This window comes from Bos javanicus, chromosome 8 (assembly GCF_032452875.1).
Source record: "Bos javanicus breed banteng chromosome 8, ARS-OSU_banteng_1.0, whole genome shotgun sequence".
NCBI lineage: Eukaryota > Metazoa > Chordata > Mammalia > Artiodactyla > Bovidae > Bos > Bos javanicus.
Genome location: NC_083875.1, coordinates 97,311,585 through 97,335,501, shown reverse-complemented (window position 1 = coordinate 97,335,501; position 23,917 = coordinate 97,311,585). Strand labels below are relative to the sequence as shown.

The 23,917-nt window shown below is 46.1% G+C and overlaps 1 protein-coding gene across 10 annotated transcripts in view; it reads right to left on the bottom strand.

Annotated features, from left to right (window-relative positions):
* Positions 1-23,917, bottom strand: part of ZNF462 (zinc finger protein 462) — a 157,502-nt gene that overhangs the window by 78,573 nt on the left and 55,012 nt on the right. For 7 of the 10 annotated variants that reach the window (XR_009738197.1, XM_061426410.1, XM_061426412.1 and 4 more), the window contains 5 exons: positions 18,220-18,469; positions 11,436-17,044; positions 10,516-10,680; positions 8,649-8,935; positions 4,856-4,974 (listed from right to left, as the gene is read on the bottom strand). Coding sequence is in view for 9 of the 10 variants with exons in the window: in XM_061426410.1 (XP_061282394.1) it covers positions 4,856-4,974; positions 8,649-8,935; positions 10,516-10,680; positions 11,436-17,044; positions 18,220-18,442 (6,403 nt within the window). In the remaining variant the exon portion in view is untranslated. The remainder of the gene's footprint in view (positions 1-4,855; positions 4,975-8,648; positions 8,936-10,515; positions 10,681-11,435; positions 17,045-18,219; positions 18,470-23,917) is intronic. The other 3 variants (XM_061426415.1, XM_061426416.1, XM_061426417.1) reach the window with 3 other exon arrangements.

Here is a 23,917-nt window from a genome sequence, read left to right as displayed (position 1 = left end):
AAGGGGGGAGGCGGGTGGAAATAACGCGGTTAGTTCACTCCAGGGAGCACGCCTCAAGCTGCCTGGTTCCTGAGAACCCTCTCAGATCAACCCCTCGGCAATACCCCCCACCCCCACCCCCCGGCATCAAGTGACCTGGTCCCTCTTCATCCCATGCTCAGTTTAGCGAAGGAGCCTATAATTGATTCCCCAGCAGAGCCTGAAATCAAATGTCTAGCTAGCTCCCTCAGAAAGTCTTCCCCCCTCTCCCTCTGTCTGTACAACAGAAATGACTATGTCAGTTTTCATTTCAGCCTTTGCATCATCCACAGAAAATAATACACTTCATTCGTATTCCAAGGGTTGATGGGTGGCTTTCCCAGCACCAAGTCACTCAGTGCAAACTATTGTGCCATCCTCGTAACTCACTTCCGCGATGACTCTAGGCCTTCTGGATTTTACACATCCTGTGTGTGCGGTTTTCTTTGGACCAGTTCACAAACTTGAGAACAAAACTATTTCCCTAGCTGATCAACAGTACAGAAATGAGTCCAAGTGATTTCTTAAACAACAGAGGTGTATAAATACATTAACATGTGTGCATCTGTGTGTAGCTCATATATTTTTATATTTATTTTATATTTTCAATATAAAGGGCATTGAAATAGAAATAGCTCAGTTGGTAAAGAATCCGCCTGCCATGCAGGAGACCCTGGTTCAATTCCTGGGTCAGGAAGACCCACTGGAGAAGGGATAGGCTACCCACTTCAGTATTCTTGGGCTTCCCTTGTGGCTCAACTGGTAAAGAATCTGCCTGTAATAAGGGAGATCTGGGTTCAATCCCTGGGTTGGGAAGATCCCCTGGAGAAGGGAAAGGCAACCCACTCCAGTACTCTTGCCTAGAAAATTCCATGGATGGAGGAGCCTGGTAGGCTGCAGTCCATGGGGTAGCTACGAGTCAGACACGACTGGGCGACTTCACTTTCACTTTTCATTTTCACACAATGGAGAAGGCAATGGCAACCCACTCCAGTGTTCTTGCCTGGAGAATCCCAGGGAAGGGGGAGCCTGGTGGGCTGCCGTCTGTGGGGTCGCACAGAGTCGGACACGACTGAAGTGCCTTAGCAGCAGCAGCAGCAGCATACAGTCCTTGGGGTTACAAACAGACACAACTGAGCGACTTTCACTTCCCTAAGTAGAAATAAGTATTTTTGCTTTATTCAAATTAATTTTAATTGGAATATAGTTGATTTAAAATGTTGTGTTTCTGTTGTACAGCGAAGTGAATCAGTTATACATATATATATATCCACTCTTTTTTAGATTCTTTTCCCACATAGGTCATTCTAGGGTGATGAGTAGAGTTCCCTGTGCTAAACAGTAGGAGGCTCTTATTAGTTATCTAATAGAATAGTGTGCATGTCAGTCCCAATCTCCAATTTATCCCCCCTCTTTCCTTGGGAACCATAAGTTTGTTTTCTAAAAGAACTTTCCTTTTAATTGTTTTTAATACCACTGAAATACAGCACAGATCACTATGATCAAGTTAAATGAGAATATGATTTACTTTTGCCCTAAGCCAGCTTTTAAATGAACTGCAGGGTGTAAAATGTGCATGCATACGTCATTGGACAGACAAACACTGGTACAATCAACTCAGAAAGCAATTTTGCTTTTAACAACAACAAATTTAGAAAGCTCAGGCTTGAAATTCAATAATTCCACTTCTGAGAGTTTATATTAAGGAAATATCCATTAATACTTAGAAATCTCTATTTAGAAATATACATTATTTATGCTTAAAAAAGGGATGAAACAACTTAAGTCTCCAACCCCAGGGAAATGATTAAGTAAATGTGGGTATATCTTCTTGATAAATTACTATTCATTAAAATTAATTCTTAAAGATTTGGTCATACATAGGAAAATAAAATTCTGATACTCAGAAAAATAAATAGAAAGGCATAATACATTAAATTATAATCATAACTATGAGAAATAATTACAGAAGAAATGGCTGAAAGGAAATATTGTCAAATATTAATAACAGTGGTCTTTAGATAATAAGGTTGTGAATGGCTACTGCATTTCTTCTTTCATTTTCAAATTTTCTCTAACGAACATGTATTTTTAAAATGTATTTTTAAGGTAAAATGTGAAATCCAGAGGAGAGGACCAGTGAATGTGAACTGAGGACGATGCTGCTGATGTGCTACAGACAAATGCTCACTAGAGCAAGGCAAGGCAGAGCAGGTAAGCCTCCATCCTCGCTCTCACCCTGTTGTGATGGTTACCTTCCTGCCACCTAATTACTAAGTGGAAAATTACTGAGTGGTTTCATGTGAGGCGAGCCCAGCATCCAAAGTCCTGCATTCAGCCTCCTTCTTACAACTGATGACCCCCACAGCCTGCATTTCCAAGAAAGCCTTGAAGAGACCCACACGAAACCTTGAACGATGCAACATGCTACAGCCCAAAGCAGAAGGGAAGCGCAAAGAAGTCAGAGGACCCAAACAAGAACATCAGTCAATTCCATGCTCCGCAAACCATGGCCTGGGAGCTACAGGATAATGCTGGGCATGAACAATGATATTTACTAACATAAGAAATACAGGGCCCTCCCTGGTGGGGTCCAAGTTTGATCCCTGGTCAAAGAACTAGATCCCACATGCTGCAACTAAGACCAGGCACCGCCAAATAAATAAACATTTTAATAAACAATTAAAATAATAAGTATATATGTCATTTTATATACTACTGCTCTTCTTATTTCACTTCTCGATTTTTCAGTGCAAAGACGGCTACATGAACCTTGATGGGTGGTCATAAGTGGCATAACCTGAGAGAGAATTCCAATCCAGGTATCTGGTTTTACCCTTTAAAATAAAGTCTATCAAGTAGAACAGACAAGTCAAGAGTCTTCTTGGAAAATGACTTGACTTGAGCTGTGTCATAGATACCACTGGTCCACGGTGTGTAGAGAACTAGATAACGTTGCTTCCACTCTCTCTGGATGCTTTCTTCTTGCCAACCAGTGAGCACAGAAGGCCAGTCTGCTTGGTCAGCCCCAAGACTATACGCTTCAGCTCAGTGCCCTAGAGTCAGTGTGTAGCCTGTGGCACTTTATTTTTAAGTCCTTCCCACAGGCCAAATCACTTACCCAACTCCCATTGGTAAAGTGTTTTTGACAAAGCTGAGATCTATAGGAAAAACTTCTGAGGATGGTGTCCCAGCTGAATAATTTACAGTATACACCAGTTAGGAAAGAGTGGTTTGATCCCCAAAGCCTCTTACTCCTTGGACTTTAGTAAAATGTTCTGGGAGATATAAAAATACTAACAGGGGATGAAGAGACAAGTTTTTATAACCGTACAATGGAATTTAATAAATGAGACGGGAAAGTTCTAACTGATTGAAAAATTTAAAGCTAGAATTCGTGTTGGGGAGGGGTGGAAGGGAGGTTCAAAAGGGAAGAGATATATGTTTATATAGGGCTGATTCACTTCATTGTACAGCAGAAACTAACGCACACTATAAAGCAATTATACGCTAATAAAAAAGTAAACAATATAAAACTAGAATTCAACTAGTATTCTAAATCCTTAGCTGAAGAAACTCATGGAGAAGACTTGATCTCTAGAAGAATCTCTGATAGTATTGGTAGCTATTCTAAAGTGTTTTGACTCCCCAATTTCCCTCTGTGTTTGAAGCAAGTTCCTGAAGGGCTGTCAACACCTCTGAGAGGGCGCCACAGGCCGATGTGCAGTTGGGCTTCTCAGAGGACTGAGGAATCATGGGAAATGCCCCCGGGCCCCCTCGCCACTGCCTTTCCTCTCTCGGCCGAGTTCTGATTAGCTATCTGTGGGCATCTCCATCATATTCCAAGTAGAGAAGAGCAAAACAGAGAGAGGTAGCACCATGTGAGTGCAAGGATGTTTGGTTTTTGTTCTGGAGTCAAATTCTTAGTGAACGGGCTCTGTGGCTGACAAAGTGTTAAGTGTCAGTCGCTCAGTCGTGTCCGACTCTTTGCGACCCCACGGACTGTATAGCCTGCCAGGTTCCTCTGGCCATGGAATTCTTCAGGCAAGAATAATGGAATGGCTAGCCATTTGCTTCTCCAGGGAATCTTCCTGACCCAGGGATCAAACCAGGGGCTCCTGCATTGCAGGTGGATTCTTTACCATCTGAGTCATGAGGGTGGACATGAGCAGGACATTTAATTTTGAGTCTCGGTAGCTTCACCTGAAGAGTGACAACAGCATCCACCCTCTTTAGGGCTGTTTTGAGGATTAAATAAGATGATTAATATCACATCTTATTAGTAGTTAAGGGATGTTCATGAAACCAGCCCGATGAGAAGACAGAGTAACAGAGTCAGCACAGCTCCTGGACACTCAGGACCCAAAGTCTCTTCTTATCTGGGGCATGGAAATGCATCTAAGGACATCTCAGGAGAAATCTCAGATATCCTGGTTTCTCTCTGCCCCTTTCAACATTTCTAAGATTATAACTTTATTTTAGTTGGAAATTACTTTTAGTAGATGTACCAATTCTTGCACTTCCATTAGAAAGTCTAGGTAATTTAGAAATTTCTCTTAAAAAAAAAACAGAGGCCATGAGTAGCAAAAATCTGTTAGTGGATACATACTAGTTGAATGAATCGACTATGACATGGGTGACATGGAGCTCAGTATTATTTTGCCTTTAGGCCATTCTTTAATTTTTATTAGATTGAGATAAAATTGAATACATGACGATTTCAAAGAAAGCTTATTCTCATGTGTATGGAGCAAGCGACTTAAAATTTCCCTCTTTAAAATTAAAGACTACTGGATTTCAAATTCAGAGAACGAGTGTACAGCGAACAACAACTCACCAGCATGGGCTTTGAGGACGTGTGTCTTCAGCCGGCTGTTGTAGGAGGACTTGAAGGAGCAGAGTTTGCATCGGAATGGTTTATGGTGTCCGTGGTGGGTTTGCATATGGCGATCCAAACTTGATGTAGAAGGAAAAAAAAAAAAAAAGGAAATGACAGGATTAAAAACAGCATCCAACATTTTCTCATTGCCCTTTTCCAGAAATCCCATTTCTAAGCTGTTCAAAGTAATTTTGTTACTTTCCAAGGATGGCACTTAACCGGAAAAAAAAGATTGGCAAGAGTTGGGGAAGCTAAAGGAAGGAAGAAATCAAAAATGTTTTTGGATTGAGAGACATGGCAGTGGAAATAGGTCTTGGTAGACTTATTTTCCCTTCTCTAAAGCATTGCAAAGTAGGAGAGGACATCCAAAAACAAAAGGTAAAATACAGACAAATTTAAGTTTTCTGCAGTCAGTGAGGAGTGTCTATCAAAGAGGCCTTGAACTTATTCCCCACCTCCCCCCCAAAAACGAGATTTAGAGAAATTTTGTATGTAAAAAGGGCTGACTTTCTTTTTAAATCTTAATTCCACCATGAACACCTGTGCAGGGCAGGGAGCTTTCAAAGTAGCTGGACTATCTGCGATGGGCTGTCTGTTTCCAAAGTCTTTATAAATATGAAGGCCCAGGGCAGGCATGTTTACAGGAAGCTGCGTGATCCAAAGGCTGGCCTTGCCTTCTGATAAAACCATGTTTGCTATATACCAGTCTTTCAGAAGCAACTTATACAGAAATTATTATAATCAACTCCCAGTATTTCATAATAATTACTACTGTTAAAAAAATAATAAATCTACCAAACAAGGTGTGGGAAGATGTTCTAATTTGTATCAGTGCCCCAGAGAACTAGATTCCATTCTAAATGACTCATATGGGAATGGTACTTCTTGGCATTTAAATATATAATGTTCTCCCAAGCTCCTAAGCAGCACTTTCCCTTGCCTCAGGACACCTCCTTCTGGATGTCCTTCAGCTATCTTAAACTCAACCAACCCGAAACAGAAGTGTTGGTTTTGTTATTTTTTTTAATCCAAAACACATTCTCTTCATTTCCTTGTGTTTAGAAAGAACACTTCCATGCTGTCAGTCAACCAGACTGGAAACCTCCATGTCAATTGTACTGTACTCTGTCCCATCTCCCCTCCAAGAAGTCAATTTTTCCAAGCCATGAAGATCATCCTTCCCTTAACTGTTTCCAAAGTTCCATTCTAACCCGGTGGCTCAGCTATCTATCATGACCCTCCTAATTGGTCTCCACCATTTTTTTTTTCCCAACTCAAAAGCACAAGCGATGGAGTCAGACTGCCTGGGATCAAACACCAGCTATTACTCATAAGCCGAGTGGCCTTGGGCAAGTTACACAACTTCTCTACATTAAAAGGCCTCACTTCTCTTATCCATAAATGGAGATAATAATGGCACCATACTTCATAGGGCTGTTCTGAGAATAAAATGAGATAATGCTTGAAGGCACTTAGCACAGTGCCTGGCACAGAGTGAGGCTTGATAAATGTCAGTGATTAAGATGTCCTACTCATTACAGTCTTCCTTTGACCAGTAATGTAAATTACAAAGCATGCATTCCACATTCAAAGATCCCAAATATGGTCTCAAGTATTCAGACTTTACCTTCCACTGTATCACTTAAAAGTTAGTCCAACCAAGGACTTCCCTGGCGGTCCAGTGGTTAGGACTCCATGCTTCCACTGCAGGAGGCATGGGTTTGATACCTGGTCAGGAAACTAAGATCCTGCATATCTTGTGGCCCCCACCCAAGAAAGTCCAACAGGACCCCCAGCTGAGTGCCTCTGAACGTCACCTTCTTCCTCAGGACCCTGGCCTCTCATCTTTCCTTTCATACTGTATGTCCTTTCCAAACTCTTGAAGTCCTACCTTCCTCTTGAAGACTTGACTCCAAAACTCCCTGTTCCATAAAATCTTCCTGATCCCTCAAAAGTGGATGTACCATCTCTCTTCTTTGAAACTTTGTAGCATTTTATTGATACATTTTTTAAAGACATGTGCATTATGTTGCCCCGTCATTTGTATGCTTGCTTTACTTATAATCCAACTAGACCCTGAGTTCCCTTAGACCACCGACCGTGTCCTATTCTTTATATTCCCCCCAAAGCATTTACAACAGAGCGTATTCATTTATTCACAACAACTTACTGAGGTTCTGTGTGTCAGAAAAGAGAGTCGCTGTTCAACAAACATTTATTGAACAGGTGAGAACTACACTAGTTTGAGGCCAGGGCATGAGTCTGATGACAAAGATTAGATACTAGGTCCTGTATAATCATAAAAGCCATTGCAACCCTCCCTAACCTCCGTAGAAGCATCTCCTCTTCTTGCCTTTCAACAACCACTAACTAGCACTTTATCTTTTTGAAGAAGCAAACAGCCCATCATTTATTTTCAATTATGATAAAAATAAACAGCATGTCAGCCTCACAATCAGCCACCTTCATCCAAGACTGTAGAATGTGTTATTGAATATTTCTCTCTCATACAGTTGTGAGAGAAAGGCAACAAAAGGTTGTTGCATCTCAGAAACATCCCTCTTCCCGTCACTCTGAATGGCCTCACATAAAAACCCAACGTGCAATTTCAAAGCTGTGCCAAGGAGTGGAAAGCTCCCTCTCCCAACCCCACTACATTTCAAGCATCTCTCCAGCATCGATAAACTTCTTTACCATTGCAGGTCTTTTTTTTTTTAAATGCCAAGCAATGACTCTTTGGTCACATGGATTAGCAGTCCTAATTTTACCTCCTTAGCCACTTAATTTCCCAAATGGAAACTTACTTCCTCTTATGATGACTAGGTTCTGGATGAATGTTTGACAGATGCACCAGTAAACTCATGTACTCTCCGGTCTTTCCTGGTGTACATCATAGCAATTCCTCCCAAACCGTCATTTTTTTAAAAAATGCCCAATTTAGAAAACTCTGATTAGAAAAGATACATGCACCCCAATGATCACAACAGCACTATTCACAACAGCCAAGACACGGAAGCAACCTAGATTTCCACTGACAGATAAATGAATAAAGGAGATGTGGCATATGTATACAATGGATTGTTACTCAGTCATAAAAAAGAATGAAATAATGACACTGGCAGCAACATGGATGCAACTAGAGATGATCATACTAAGTGAAGTCAGTCAGACAAAAACATCGTATGATATTACTTATATGTGGAATATTAAAAAATGATATAAATGAATTTATTTACAAAACAGAAATAGATTCATGGACACAGAAAACAAACTTATGGTTACCAAAGGGGATAGTTGGGGGCGGGGTAGGGAGATTAACAAGTACACACTATTATATATAAAATACGTAAACAAGGACCTATTGTAAAGCACAAGGAACTATACTCAATATCTTATATTAATAATAATCTATACTGGAAAAGAATCTGAAAAAGAATATGTGTACATATTTGTGCATGTGTGTGTGTGTGTTACGGAATCATTTTGCTATATACTTGAAACTTAACACAAACTTGTAAATTAAGTACACTCCAGTTTTTTAAAAAATGCTTGATTTTGCCAAGTCTGGTATCAAGTGAACAGTCTCCTGTTCTCAGCCCCATTTGACAGATGAGGTGACTGAGGCTCAAGGTAACATAGCCAGCTAAACAGTGGGCGTGAACCATGACAGGGGTCTCGAGACTCCTCCAACCTCTCGGGCCTTCCGCGCCCCTCCCCAGTTACCACTTGTGGGCACTCGGTGAGCACTTACTTGTGCCTGAAAGCAGAAACAAAGGAGCAATACTGGCAGCTGTACTTGTCCTCGCGGGTAAACATGGCCAGGGCCAGATGGCTCCTCTCATGAGAACGCAGCCCCTGCATGGACATCAGGACTCTGTCACATTGACTACAATGGTATCCCCCCGGCCGGGTTTCATCCTCCAACATTCCATCAAGCAAGCAGTGTTCACCATCCACCCGGTCCACCAGGGCGCCAGTGGCATCTTTGGCTGCTTCCAGTCCATCCAGGAACAAGTGGGAAGGGTCTTCAGCCTCCTGCTAAGAGAACCACACACACACACATGCCCCACCAACAAAATAAATATCCAACATCATTGCCCCCAGCTCTCCTCCTCTCCCTTCATTCTCCCAAACTCATCGGCATTTCGTGGTAAGGCTTCCTCCCCTGCCTCTCTGGCTCCCCCTAGAGGAAGGGCACACCCAAATGCCATCCTCATGCAGTGGTGGTGATATGAGGGCAACATCTGGACATAGGTTGCTACTGTCTGAGAACTATGAGGGAGGGGCTCTCCCACTTTTGAAGACAGTTCACTCCCTTATCTCCCATCTTACAAAGAAAATTCTAATTGGGATCCTACTGAAACTGATACAAAGCAGCTTAGGGTTACGGCTCTGAGAAAGGAAGAGAGGCAGGAAGAAGGAAAAACAGAATGGTTTGGGCATTTAGGAGCCTTGGAACACCCTCAGGAGAGGAAGGAGACAGAAAGACCCAGCTCTTTGCCACCATGCTCATCTCTAGCCCACATATGGTAACATTACCCCTTGACCAAAGGCTACTATATAGTCAACACAAAAATTAAGGAGAAGCCTGGGTTTAAGTTGCTTGTGTTTCGAGGTGGTTCCTTGGATTACTGATTACACAGGAAGAGGTGCTCTGTCTCCCTCGAGCGACTGGGGGACGCAAGGCTGGGACACACCAGGATGGCGGGCAAGGACATGGCCACTGCTGGTCCCAGCACCACTCACGGCTGTGTCGCCAGCAGGAAGGCTCCAGTCTTCAATGGGAAAAGCGGAAGCTTTACCTCCAGGCCACGATGGCAAAACAGGACGCAAGATCGGGAAGGGCCGATGACAAAAACACATTCATGTATCCAAAGAGATAGGGCAGAGCTCTGAACTAACTTCTCTGCTCGAAGTGGCTAACAACATCCTAGAAAGCAGGGATTTCGGCTTGGTTATTAAAACAGTGACTAATATTTAAGATTGTGATGTTCAAAACAGGTGGCCTGATAACACGTCGGAGGCAGAGGGGAGGCACTTGTCAGCAACATATAGGGAAAGGGGATGGGGGAGACAAATCAGGCCAAAGGGCTCACAGGGTCAACTGTGACTTGAAGGCTTTCAGTTTTAGATTTAACGTTTCTTAATGCTCCTCTGAGGACCCAGAATAAGAAGTTAAAAGACACATTCTCCTGGGATCTCTGTATCATTACCATAGGAGAAAGACAGACAAGAAGTCAGGCGCTGGGAGGAGCAGAAGAGGATGGGGAGAGAACCCACGGGGCTCCTCTCAGGAGCTCGAAACACTTGGAAGCACAAACAAACACAGCACAGAAAGGTGACCCAAAGCCTCCTGTATCCTGAGGCCCGGATCTTCTGTTTCCACTGAACTATCCGCGTGGAAGGGAACCAGATCGAAATGCAACCGGGTGGAGACACAGAAGATGAGGAGGATCCAACCTGTAAAGAAATCAAAACAAGCCAGACCGATCCCAGTGTAACTCAGGAATGCCCACATCTGGGACACCCTTTCCTGAGTGTCTCTGAGCAGCGGCGTGGATTAGGAACACGAATGGCTCACACACAAGACTTCTCATCCAGACCTTCCCAGTGCTCACCTTCACGGCGGCGGACACGGCGGGGACACTGCCATACTGGACGTGCTTGCGGAGGTGGTTGCAGATGGCTCGGAGCGTCGGATGCACTTCCACACAGAATTTACACTTGTAGCCCACCACCTTCCTCTCCTTGATCTTTGGCACCTCTTCTAAGTGACCAAAAGGCTGGTAAAATACAGTGGTAGCCATCAGTACTCCGAGCCCTCCCTAATGGCCGGCATTTATTCTTGCAGATTACTAGATTTTATGTTACAGCAGATTAGCAGGTTAAAAACCAAGGGAGATATATGCGAGCATTTTTACATAATGAATTCATCAGAGGCGAGGCGCGCTGCCGACTACGCAAAGTCTCCGGAACCCCAATAGGTGATGACTTGTAAGGAGAGAAGTTCTTGGTGCAGAAGCCTCATCGTCACTGCCACCCAGTTATCTGGCTTTCAAACCCATCGTTCAACTACGCAGGTGAAACGTTGCATGAGCTATGCCATGAGTGAATTTCTTGACCAAAAAAAAAAAAGAAAAACAAAAATCTACTCCTGGAGATGTCTGGTTCGTGGAGCCGACACTGCAAACCAAGGCATGGCTGAGCACTAAGGACACGAGAGATGGCCCACAACTGCCTTGGTTAAGAGAGCGAGCGGTTGTCGTGAACTAGGCCTCGGATAATACAGGAAAACCACCCGACCCTCCCCTGGGGAGCCTTGGGAGGGACCACAGGGAGGAGGACTGGGGCTGTGGAGAAGGGTGAGCAGAGCATGGGGGAGATAATCAAGCTCGAAATGTTTAATTGACTTATTGAGCTCTCTGGCAAGCTAAGTCACTAGGAAGCCCGGAGTGGTTTGGCTGGCAGCGAAGAAGTGCATGTGGGCACCAGTGATGAGAGGCCTCCTGGGGGAAGGGAAATCAAAACATATCCTTACCCTCTCTTGTTTGAAATCTGCAAAAGCACCATCTGCATATTTCTGCTTGCTCAAAAGCTGTTTCCTCCTCTCCTGACGTTTGGCACGCTTCTGGAATTCCTCATTGTGAATGTTCAAGTGCGAGGTCAGCTCGGCGGTGCTCTGCAGTCTGCTCTCGCAGTGCTTGCACTGGTAGGCGGAGCCCTGCAGCCGGGGGCCGCCGCACAGGATGACGAAGTCCCTCTTGAGGTCCCGGCTATGGTGGTCCGTGTAGTGCATGCTCAGCAGCTCGGCCGTGCTGAAGGACAGCTTGAAGCACTTGATGCAGCGGAACGGGAGCCACTCGATGTCCTGCCCTTCGTTTCCCTCCACCTCGGCTTTCTCGAAGCCACCTCTCTCTTCCGAATCTTCCATCAGTACCGGCTTCTCGTGCTCGTCAGCGTAGACCGCGGTGAAGTAGCCCCCTAGCTTGCTGGCGTGCTGCTTCTTGGGAAAGACCCCCGGGTGGCGCTTCATGTAATGGGACACGATGCCCTTCTTGCTGAAGGACTGGAAGGCGCACAGGGAGCACTTCTTCTTCTCCACGGCGCGCCGCAGCTCTTCGCTGAGTGGCGGGGAGTCATCCTTGGGCGGCGACGGGATGATCACCTTGTTGGGCTTGTCGCTGATGGTTCTGGAGGCCGCCAGGCAATGGGTGTAGTAGGCGTCGATGTCGTGGCGCTTCTGGTAGTGGGCAGCCAGCCCTTTGCGGATGGGGTTCGTGTAGGCACACAGGGCACACTTGAAGAGGTTGTTCTTGCCCTCGGGCTGGGCGCGCACGTTGTTGTGCTTGATGCGGTAGTGCCGGGCGATGCCCTTCCGCGTGGAGCAGAAGTACTTGCACAGCTGGCACCGGAACACAGTGTGGGACACGAGGTGCGAGGTAGCAAAGTGAGACGTGGACACAGGCTCCTCTCCCACCTCGTCCTCCGTCACCGAGACCTGGGAGGGGCTCACTTCAGTGGTTATCTCGGGCTCGAGGGACATGGGCAGCTTCGGGGGCGACTGGGAAAAGACATCGAATTCCGGCTGGTTGTGGTACTTCTCATAGTGGATTTTGAGTTTCTCCAAAGTGCCGTGTGTGTAGGGACACAGTTTGCAGCGGTAGGCGCCATACCCTTGCTTGAAGATCCTGCTCGTCTCCTCTACGTCGTTCTGGGCTATGTCGGTGGACTGCTCCACGTCATGCACGAAGTCCTCTGCGGTCACCTTGATGGACGGATGTCGCTTCTGGTAGTGGGTCAGGACCCCGTGGATGCGGGTGTTGATATAAGGGCAGTGCCTGCATTTGTAGACAGCGCCGGGGTTGATATCGATGTCCTGGGCAAAGTCGGCAGCCTTCACCTTCATGCCTGGGTGCTTCTTCCCATAGTGGGTTAGAAGGCCGTGCAGGTTGTTATATTCAGACTGGCACACTGTACACTGGTATGGGGTGGAGGAGATGGCGGGGTTAACTGAGGCAAGCTGGATGGTCTTCTCAGGGGAAAGCCTGGCATCCTCAGGGCATTCGCCTTCCTGCTCGGCAAGCGGGCCAGGCATACTGTTTTCACAACTCACAGTGCCCACCAGGTCTTCAGAGGAAGACATGGGATTCTCCACGGCATCTTTCTCCTTGATGATATCCAGCAGCACCGACTCGTCTCCGTTCATGGCCCATGGGTGGAATGCTTGGTAGTGATTGGTGATGTCCCAGATGGAGAGGGCTTCGAAAACACAGTCTCTGCATCTGTATGTTTTGGCTTCAGCTGGCATAGTGAGAGAGGGAGGGGACGGGTCTGGCCCCGCCCAGAGCTTGGTGGCCATGTAGGTATAATCCACGTAATGCTCGGGGTGCCTCCTTTGGTAATGCAGGAGCAAACCACTTGGCTCTGTGTGGGAATAGATGCACCACTCGCAGTGGTAGCCAGCTTCTATCAAGCCATCTAGAAATGCCCATCGCATGATGGACGTGACCGTGGCCTTCAGGGCAGGGTGGTCTTTCTTGATATGCTTCCTCAGGGCATAAAAGTAGGGGGAGGTGTACGAGCACTGCCTACACTTGAGCGCTCGCAATTTTGTTTTGTCCCGCTCCACACCTGAGGGGGAGACCAGCATGCAGCTGGCAGGCTTCTTCTGGTTGCGGTCGCAGAGGCTTCGGATGGTGGCTGTGTGCTGCCGGATCACATCCGCATTGGCCTTGAAGTCTCGGTGCTTCTTCTGATAATGAATGAGGACCCCTTTGACCGTCCGGTTCCCATAATCACAGTGCTGGCAAAAAAACATCTCATTCTCCACGGGAGGGCCATCTCTCTCGGAGCTGCTCCGGTTGAGCTGTTGCATAGGGGCAGGTGGCCGGGGGGAGCCATGGGGCCCCTCCGGCCCTCTCATCATTGCAGCTGTGGGAGGAGCCTGTCTGATATATTTGGCAGTAACCTTTATTTCTGGGTGTCTTTTCTGGTAGTGGACAAGGACTCCCACAACTGACCGATTGCTGTAGGAACAGTGTTTGCAGTAGTAAAGCTCAGTACTGAGGTCTGGTGGCGGGGGTTGTGGGGGGGGTGGGGAACCCATGGTGGACATTTTGGGAGACATTGGAGCACCCACCTCAAATGATAACTGAGAAAGGGCGGAGCCCCTGTCCACAGACACCATTCGCATGGTTTTCTGGATCCTAAAGTAGGAAGCCTTTTCTTCTGGGTGTTTCTTCTGATAATGAACCAACACAGAGTGCATGTTGGGGCTCGCGAAGGAGCAAACGTCACAGTCGTACACGACAACGGTGTTGACCGAGGGGTCCTTCTGATTTTCACATTCTGGAGGAAAGGTCTTGGAAGGAGTGTTTTTGGGGTACGGAGCTGGCATACCGCCACCACGGGCCACGGGAGTGGACGTGGCCATGTTCTTCGGAGCCGAATTCAGGATCTCTCGCAGCGTCTGGGATTCTGTGCCTAGCCCCTCCTGCTGCTCCACCACGTAGCTCGAAAATATCATGGCATTGTTAATCTTCACGGTGGGATGCATTCTTTGGTAATGTGGCATCAGGCTTCGGACGTTCGGGCTTGTGTAGGAACAAAACCGACACCGGTAAATCAGGTCCGAGTGGTCAAAGTTGAGGACATTCATGGCTTCTGGGTGGTGTTCGCCGTAATGCTGCTGCAGGTCTTCAAAGTTGGTGTAATCGATGTAGCATTCCAGGCACCGGTACACTGCACTGTGATCGTTGGGGTCCAAGATGTACCTGAAGCTGAACTTAATGTACGGGTGCATGCGCTGGTAGTGGGTGCTGACACTCCGGGCAGATTTGTTGTTAAAGTCACAGTGTTTGCAATAATAAAGCCTTCCCGAGTCACTAAAGTCGGTATTTTCATTATTGTGCTCACTTGCGTAGATAGGAGTCTGGGTGTTGAGCAGAGTAGTATTGGAAACCTGGTGATCTTTCATGTTGGTGGAGGAGCCATAATAATCCTCTTCATCTTCAGAGAGGGTGAGCTCTATTTCAGCCCCGTTGGTGGCATTGTAATCATGGGCAACAGTTCTGAAGTTGGGCTCCTTCGGGGGCTCAGGGGCATCTCTCGCCCAGATCTGCTGGGCAGAGAAGGGCGTGGGCACCTCCAGGACGGGCTCCGGCGGCTCTTCCTCCCTGTCCAGCTCCACCTCAATCTCTACTTCATTGTCCTCCTCTTCCTCCTCGTCATCTTCCACGTTGATCACCGCATCTTCTTGCTGTTTTGTTTGGTTTATTTTGCTCTGCAGGTTGCTTGCTATCTCGTCAATCCTGGTCCTCTTCTTCACGGGCGATAAGTCGAGCGGAAAGTCGTTAGCGAGCTTCCTAGAGGCCTTGGCGACAAAATTGTTCTTGGAGGACAACCCAAGAATTGAGGTCTGACTTTTCTTCACAGTGTTGCTGGAAGAGGGGTGGCTGTCTGTCTCACTGTCCAATGGCAGGCTTGAGGTCTGCCCCTCGAATTTTGGCAAGTTGTCGCAGAAAGAGTGTTTGTGCTGCTGATGAACTCGCAGCCCTTTCAGAGTCGTGGTGGAGTAATTACACATGGTGCACTTGTAGGGGTGCAGGGGTGGGGCTTGCGCAGGTGGCGGGGGAGGCGGCGGGGGCAGCTGGGGCTGGGGTGGCACCTGATGGGGCGACTGTAGCTGCGGTGGTTGTGGCTGTGACGGAGGTGGTGGTGGTGGCGGTGGCGGCGGCGGGGGTGGCTGTTGCTGCTGCAAGGGATCCAATAGGACCCCCGACTTTCTGCCATTGATGCTTGAGCTCTCATAAGACACGACACCTTCATTCAGTGAGGAGGAAATGCCTTCACTCTGGGAATTCACAGCATCCCAATCTGATGTGGTACCCGTGTGACACTGTTTGTGAGCCCCAAGTTTTAACGAGCTCTTGCAAGTAAACGGACATTCATCACATTTGTAGACGGCTGTCTTTCCAGATAAGTGGATGTTTTCTATGTGACGGGAAATACTACGTCGATGCATGGTGAGGAAAGGACAAAAGGGGCACTGGAACCTATTCATGAATCTTCTAAACGGGATCCCCTTGGTCTCCAATAATTTGTTGCCCTCTGAGCCCATCAGCTGCTCTGCAGACATGCCTACTGTCTGGTGATCCATAGCATTTAAGCCATTTTCACTGTCTATTTCATTTAACTCTTCATCAGAACTAGAGTCATTCAGCATGCTGTTAGTGTCCAGGTCAGCAGAATTGGTCATGTCGGGCATTCCGTAACGGGATCTCTCCGCCAAGTTAACGAGGCCAGAATTGTGAGGTGACTTCGGCTTCATCTGAGGGTAAGACATGGGCGAAAACTTGGAAGTGGAAGAAGAATTGGGTCTCATGATGGAGTTGCCAATGGAGCCCCTGAAGTTGGAGACGTTAGTGTTGGGTAACTCCCGGCTGGCAGCATTCATGGACAGATAGGTGGAGTTAGAAGTGGGGCTGAGGTCGTTCTTGTTCTGCGCCTCAGGCACATTTGTCCCTTCTTGCTGCTGCCTGAGACTGGACAGGATCTTGACCATACTGCGGTGCTTCTTCATCATGTGGTCACACCAGCGTTCTCGGCGGGGGGTCTGATAGCTGCACCACTCACAGCAAAAGTTGCCTCGAGACTTGGTCAGTGGCTTGACCATGGATTCTAAGATGCTGCGCTCCACAACCTCTGCTGGCAGTTCCTTGCAGGGGTCCTGCAGGGACATGGGTGGGACCACTGGGTCTGGCATTGGAGCAGGGGCAGGGGGAGGAGCAGTGGTCTCCTTCAAATTGTTTTTGTGATACATCTTCTGATGCTTAATTATTCTTGCCCTCCTTGGTGACTTGTATGTGCAAAACTGGCAAGAGAAGACCTTTCCAAATCCCTCATGCATCATGATATTATAATTTAAGGATCCTGGAACAGGGGGTCCGGCTGAACTCCCTTCAGCTTGAGCTCCGTGGACCTTCCTAGTGTGTTCAATGAGGAGGTTTTTTGACCTGAAGTAGCGTACACAAAACTTGCATTGAAAAAACTTGTTTGTTGGTTTGGGATTAGGGGCAATATGCTGACTGTAATATCCTGGACTATGGCCATAGTAACTTCCAGTCCCCAATGCGGCTGCATTTTGACCTAAAGAGAAAGCATAAGGTAAGTGGGAAGAGAAGAGCAAAGCAAAAGCAAATCAAGAAACTCAATCATGCAAATCCAGTTTGCTTTTCAATTATTCTTCATTAATAAACATCACATTCAAAAGGCCTAACATTTCAAGATGAGGCCCTGAAGAGTAGTAACAAAGTGTTAATGAACATACACGTGTTGCCGCTCGTGGATGGAAGAGAGTGCTCGGCTTCAGGGGCAAGACCCCCCTCATCGCTATCTATGCGCACAGAGCTGTGCAAGTTTCACAAACTGCGATATTCATTCTAGAACTTTCCAAGATACTACCTTATGCTCCAAATTGAAAGGAAGCGAAGAGACATAAGGAAGCTGAAAGGACTATTGCCTGGGCTACTCAACAAGAGAAACATGATGCCCAAATCACAAACATGGCTCACAAAGGGGGATTCCAGGGCTTAGGACTTGGTACTTTCCCTGCCATGGCCTGGGTTCAGTCTCCAGGCAGGGAATCAAGATCCCTCAAGTTGTATGGTGCAGCCAAATAAAAAAGAAAAATGGCTCACAAGGAGCAAGAAACTCTGTAGGAGCTGTGCATGTCAAGAACCATAGCTACAGCTGCCTCAGTAGGGTACACAGCCTTTGCCTGTACAGGTTGCTCTAAGGAACCTGAAGACAGTCCCCTCCAGGGGACATTCCTGACTGGCATGCCAACCCCAATCCAAGCTCCAGACAGGGTATGTGCTGGGACTTTAGAAAGCCCCAGGACATAGTGGCCAGGGTTCACGTTGGCCAAGTCATAATATCCATCCGTACCAAGTTGTAGAACAACGAGTATGTGATTGAGGCCCTCCACAAGGCCAAGTTCAAGTTCCCAGGCCACTAGAAGAGCCACTCCTCCAGGAAGTGGGGATTTACTAAGTTTCCTGCAGACAAATTGGAAATATGGTGCAGAAAAGTGGCTCATCCCAGATGGCTGTGCGGTCAAATACACCCCTTATCGTGGCCCTCTGGACAAATGGTAGGCTCTGCACTCATGAGAGTCTTGGTGCTATCGCCTTCTTACTCATGCCCACCAGTAAGTCCTACTTTCCTGTCAAAAAATTTTAAAAAAAGAACCACAGCTATAGGCTCAAAATAGATGAGGGTAGTGAAATACACCAGACGCGTCAATCCTAGGACAGATTTACCTGTTAAGTCCTCTGCAATCGCAAATTCATCCTTTATAGATGAAAACTCCACCTCTGTCTGGTTACTGGCATTCATGGACCCAGATCGTGACTCATTCGCGTTGTCTTCAGCAACGTCTGTCGGCTGCAGAAATGCCGTGTGGACATCCTGGATGTGCGCCTTGAGATCTTCATAAGACGGGGCTCTGAAGTCACAGCCATCACACTGAAGCACCTCCATCATCTGGGTCTACTCTCTCACATTAGGAACCTGGGGCAGAAGGCAGAACAAAACGTCTTCAGGCCTGCACTCATTGCATACCCCCAAACTGGTGGGGCTACGAGTCCACTAACGGAAGAATTCCAGTATCAGCCAGTTTCTCTCACTGGACTTTTCCAGATGGAACAGTGGTCAAAGAAAGGAAATCGGACATAATAGGAATGGTGTCCTTGACATCATAACTTCAAAGAAAGGAGGAAAAAAAAAAGATAAACTTTTTCTAGCTTGATATATCTTCAAATGCCATTTGTCAAGAAAACCCTTAATACTGCAAAAGTTTTTGTAGTTTTTGAATGTCTTGACTGATTTTGGATTTCTTGGTAAGTTTATACTGACTTTGATTCTGGCTGAGACCTATTTTCTTTTTGAACCGGAATCTTCTCAGAAGTAAAGAGACTGCCCATATAGAAGAAAGAGTGAACTTCAATCTTCATTAGCTGTTTTAATACAAGAACATCATTGTGTTATCACCAAATGTGAAACAGTGTGGAGCCTCAGAGTAGCAGTGGAAAAAGCTTTTACTGTACGTTTCATTCTTCTACTGTCTTAACTGATATTAAGATACACCTCCTCCTTCCTTCCCTTTCTAACACAGTGTATTTTTTTTTTCATGAGCTAAATGGTTATTTGCTTTTTACTACCTACCAATTATAACCTAACAGCTTCTCCAATCTAATTAGGTCATAAAATATTTCTCATGAGATTCTCAAACAACCAACTCTAGATGACAATCCAGTTTCTAGTTTCAAGTTGCACCTTGGTACCTCGATTCACACTAAGGCAACAGAAACACATGTGGTTTGGAAGAAGGGCTTCTAAGGCAGGGCCTTCTCTTTTTCCACTTTTCCCCTTTATGAATGTGAAGTGCGTACTTGGGCATAAAAAGCTGGGAAGCTGATTTCGAATAAGGCAAAACTTGCCCTGGCCACCTCTGCCCTGCTATTTACTGTGTGACTGAAAGATACACATAGCTTCCCATAAACTCAATGGAGAGACTCATCATTAAGAAGTTAAAAATGTATTAGAAGGCATGCCCTTCCCATCTTCATGTATATCCTGAATCGAGATACCCAGTTATTATCCTAATGACGGAGTTACTTCACTGAGCTCATGGCAGACTCTACGAAGCCACTGTAATCTAGAACCAGATGTCCAAGCACAAAAGCCACAGCCAAACCTTTCACTATGTTGATCGTATTTAGCACCTTCCTATACTTTTATTGTAAAAGATCAATTATTTCTGCAAGGGGAATAAAGTCGAGGAATCTGTCAATGTAGTGAAAGGAGCTATGACAGGAGGATTTTCTCTGAAAGAATGCTCCTGCTGATAGCCTGTGGAAATAACTCCTGGCAAGTCCAGCTCTGGACAGCCTGCGCTTGTAGGGCGAGAGGCACTTATTTACCTTCTCTCCTTTCACCCAGCAGTTTCTCCTTTTTCAATAAACCCTGAACTGTGCACCAGACTTCTTTTCAGCTAACTCAGCCTCCATGTTCCGGGCCACACCAGCTTTTTTCTGTCTCAGCACCAACCCAAATTGTGTGGAAGAGGTTGCTATCAGCTCTGGATCAAATTACAGCCGACACGGACGCCCCACCCCACTTCTCCTTTTCGCACAGCCCATTAGACCTGAAAACAAATTTTTCCATAGTGCAGACGACTCCTGCATTTAGAACACTTCACAGCAAAAAGGCGGATCATCCAGGGTGCGTTCCCCATCCCCCCAGCTTAGTCCTTTCATCTCAGCCAAACAAGCCACAGCTCTGCTGAATGTGTTTATCACACTTTCAAGAGATAGGAGCTCCTGCGTCACTGAAGCTCTAAGTCTCACTAAGCTGCCCTAGTCCTCTGAGCTTTAGGAGCGGCCATTTTAGCTCAGAGCTTCCCCTCCGAGCACAACATGGCTTCTCTGGGATGGATGCTGCCAGGCTGACAGGCAGAGGAAACAGGAGAGGAGCAGTCTGGGCCCCTCCTCTGCCCTCCTCCTCTCAACAAAGAAGGAACTGTTTTCACTCCTTCCCGAAAAAGCAGCACCTTTCTCCTCCTCACATGTCATTCACCAAGGATCTCCCGAAGGTTCTTTTATCCCATGATTGATGGGCTGGTACGTTCATCCCAGCACAGCCCTGGTTACTGTAGGACGTTCCTGGACATGACCCTGTTCTCCAGCAGCCTTTGGGGGTGTGCTGGAGGGGGGGAACCTCCAGAATGCCTTGGCTTCTTGGGAGTCGTCCTTCCACACACAGAAGACATACCATCCGACTCTGCTTGCCGGATTCCAAAGTCTAATGACCTTTGTTAATCACCAGCCAGTCTGTCTGCATCAGCAGACCCTGCCAACAGGCACACCCTTCAACACAAAGGCTGTAGCTATTCCTTTTAAAAGAGGTTCTCTGAAAGCTCCATTGTGTAGCCGAGAGGAAAACAAAATCTCTTCCCTTCAAAACTTCAAGCCTTTAGAAATAATGTAACAGAAGGCTTTCTGCTGTCTGTCTTTTGGAAAGTTTGAACCTCCTTCTCACTACATCCACCCAAAAAATGACAGTTCTGCCCAAGGAAAGCAGGACACCTTTGGCATTAAGTCATCCACCCCGAGATGAAATTCATCTCTCCACATGGGTCTCTAATATCTTGGTGTCTTCCAAAGCTGTTATCAAGGATTCAGACTTCACTGGATACAAACACAAATCAACAGCCTTCTTGTTCTGCTACGAAGGAGATTAAAGGGTTAGGAGATCAGGAAAAAAAAAAAAAAGGCCCTGATTTGGAAAAAGAAGAGATGATGAAAGTGATTTCCTAATGGGTTCTAGCTTTAATGTTGTTGCAGACTCTACCTCAAAAATAGCGCAGAGCCTTAGAAGAGGTTAATCTCCAGGCTGCTGAGAGAACCAGCATCAGGTACAGCTGAACGGCCTTCAATCTGATGTCCTGAAATGAGGATGTAGCCTCCTCTGAAAGGCATTTTGTCTTTGTGCACACATTGCTCCTGGAGACGTTGACAGAAGAAGAAAACAGAAATTGCCAGCATGGCCTCAACAATCAAAGACACAGAGACTTGATGTGTTTATGAGACTGAGGACGGACACATGGGCAAGAAGCGAGAGGAGGAGGAGACGGAAGAGGGGAGGAGAGAGACAAAGAAAGCCGGACCTGAGGATGACCCATTCATCAACCCAAGGATGTTTTTGTAGCAGATGGTAATCCTCTGAGAAACCAACAACAAAGATGGGAACAAAGATGAGAAATACACTCTTGCATATTTGACTGTTTCATCAACCGAGAAAGAACAGCAACCCTAAAAGGCTAAACCAGACACTGATAGCTACCAAATGATGGTTTAAAGTTAACAGCCTTGATCTCCTATCTACTTACTTTATTTAAAAATACAGCTGCAATAATGAGATTATTAGCAATATTTTTTTTTCCCACTGACCAAATCAGCAAAATCAAAAGCAGAAGAGAAAGCTTCTGAACTAACTAGAAAGAAATGCTATTTCAAAAGGTCATGAGATGAATCTACGAATCAAACAAGCACCCCCCACCCCCATCTCCTACTCCCAGTGCAATATCTCCAGACCATTCAAGGTCAAACAGGCATCAGAAGACTAGACTCTCAACACCATCCATGATGATTGGCAGGCAGATGAATATGGGTTTGTTCCCAAATAAGCTAACACCTAATGTGATTAGTCCTCCTAATGTGAAACCTCTCAGTTCAGTCAGTCAGTTCAGTCGCTCAGTCGTGTCCAACTCTTTGTGACCCATGAATTGCAGCACGCCAGGCCTCCCTGTCCATCACCAACTCCTGGAGTTCACTCAAACTCACATCCATTGAGTCGGTGATGCCATCCAGCCATCTCATCCTCTGTCGTCCCCTTCTCCTCCTGCCCCCAATCTCTCCCAGCATCAGAGTCTTTTCCAATGAGTCAACTCTTCACATGAGGTGGCCAAAGTACTGGAGTTTCAGCTTTAGCATCATTCCTTCCAAAGAACACCCAGGACTGATCTCCTTTAGAATGGACTGGTTGGATCTCCTTGCAGTCCAAGGGACTCTCAAGAGTCTTCTCCAACACCACAGTTCAAAAGCATCTATTCTTCAGAGCTCAGCTTTCTTTGCAGTCCAACTCTCATATCCATACATGACCGCTGGAAAAACCATAGCCTTGACTAGATGGACCTTTGTTGGCAAAGTAATGTCTCTGCTTTTGAATATGCTGTCTAGGTTGGTCATAACTTTCCTTCCAAGGAGTAAGTGTCTTTTAATTTCATGGCTGCAGTCACCATCTGCAGTGATTTTCGAGCCCCCAAAAATAAAGTCTGACACTATTTCCACTGTTTCCCCATCTATTTCCTGTGAAGTGATGGGACCAGATGCCATGATCTTAGTTTTCTGAATACTGAGCTTTAAGCCAACTTTTTCACTCTCCTCTTTCACTTTCATCAAGAGGCTCTTTAGTTCCTCTTCACTTTCTGCCATAAGGGTGGTGTCATCTGCATATCTGAGGTTATTGATATTTCTCCCAGCAATCTTGATTCCAGCTTGTGCTTCTTCCAGCCCAGCTTTTCTCATGATGTACTCTGCATATAAGTTAAATAAGCAGGGTGACAATATACAGCCTTGACATACTTCTTTTCCTATTTGGAACCAGTCTGTTGTTCCATGTCCAGTTCTAACTGTTGCTTCCTGACCTGCATATAGGTTTCTCAAGAGGCAGGTCAGGTGGCCTGGTATTCCCATCTCTTTCAGAATTTTCCACGGTTTATTGTGATCCACACAGTCAAAGGCTTTGGCATAGTCAATAAAGCAGAAATAGATGTTTTTCTGGAACTCTCTTGCTTTTTCCATGATCCAGCAGATGTTCGCAATTTGATCTCTGGTTCCTTTGCCTTTTCTAAAACCAGCTTGAACATCTGGAAGTTCACGATTCACGTATTGCTGAAGCCTGGCTTGGAGAATTTTGAGCATTACTTTACTAGCGTGTGAGATGAGTGCAATTGTGCGGTAGTTTGAGCATTCTTTGGTATTGCCTTTCTTTGGGATTGGAATAAAAACTGACCTTTTCCAGTCCTGTGGCCATTGCTGAGTTTTCCAAATTTGCTGGCATACTGAGTGCAGCACTTTCACAGCATCATCTTTCAGGATTTGAAATAGCTCCATTGGAATTCCATCACCTCCACTAGCTTTGTTCGTAGTGATACTTTCTAAGGCCCTCTTGACTTCACATTCCAGGATGTCTGGCTTTATGTGAGTGATCACACTATCGTAATTATCTGGGTCGTGAAGATCTTTTTTTGTACAGTTCTTCTGTGTATTCTTGCCACCTCTTCTTAATATCTTCTGCTTCTGTTAGGTCCATACCATTTCTGTCCTTTATCGAGCCCATCTTTGCATAAAATATTCCCTTGGTATCTCTAATTTTCTTGAAGAGATCTCTAGTCTT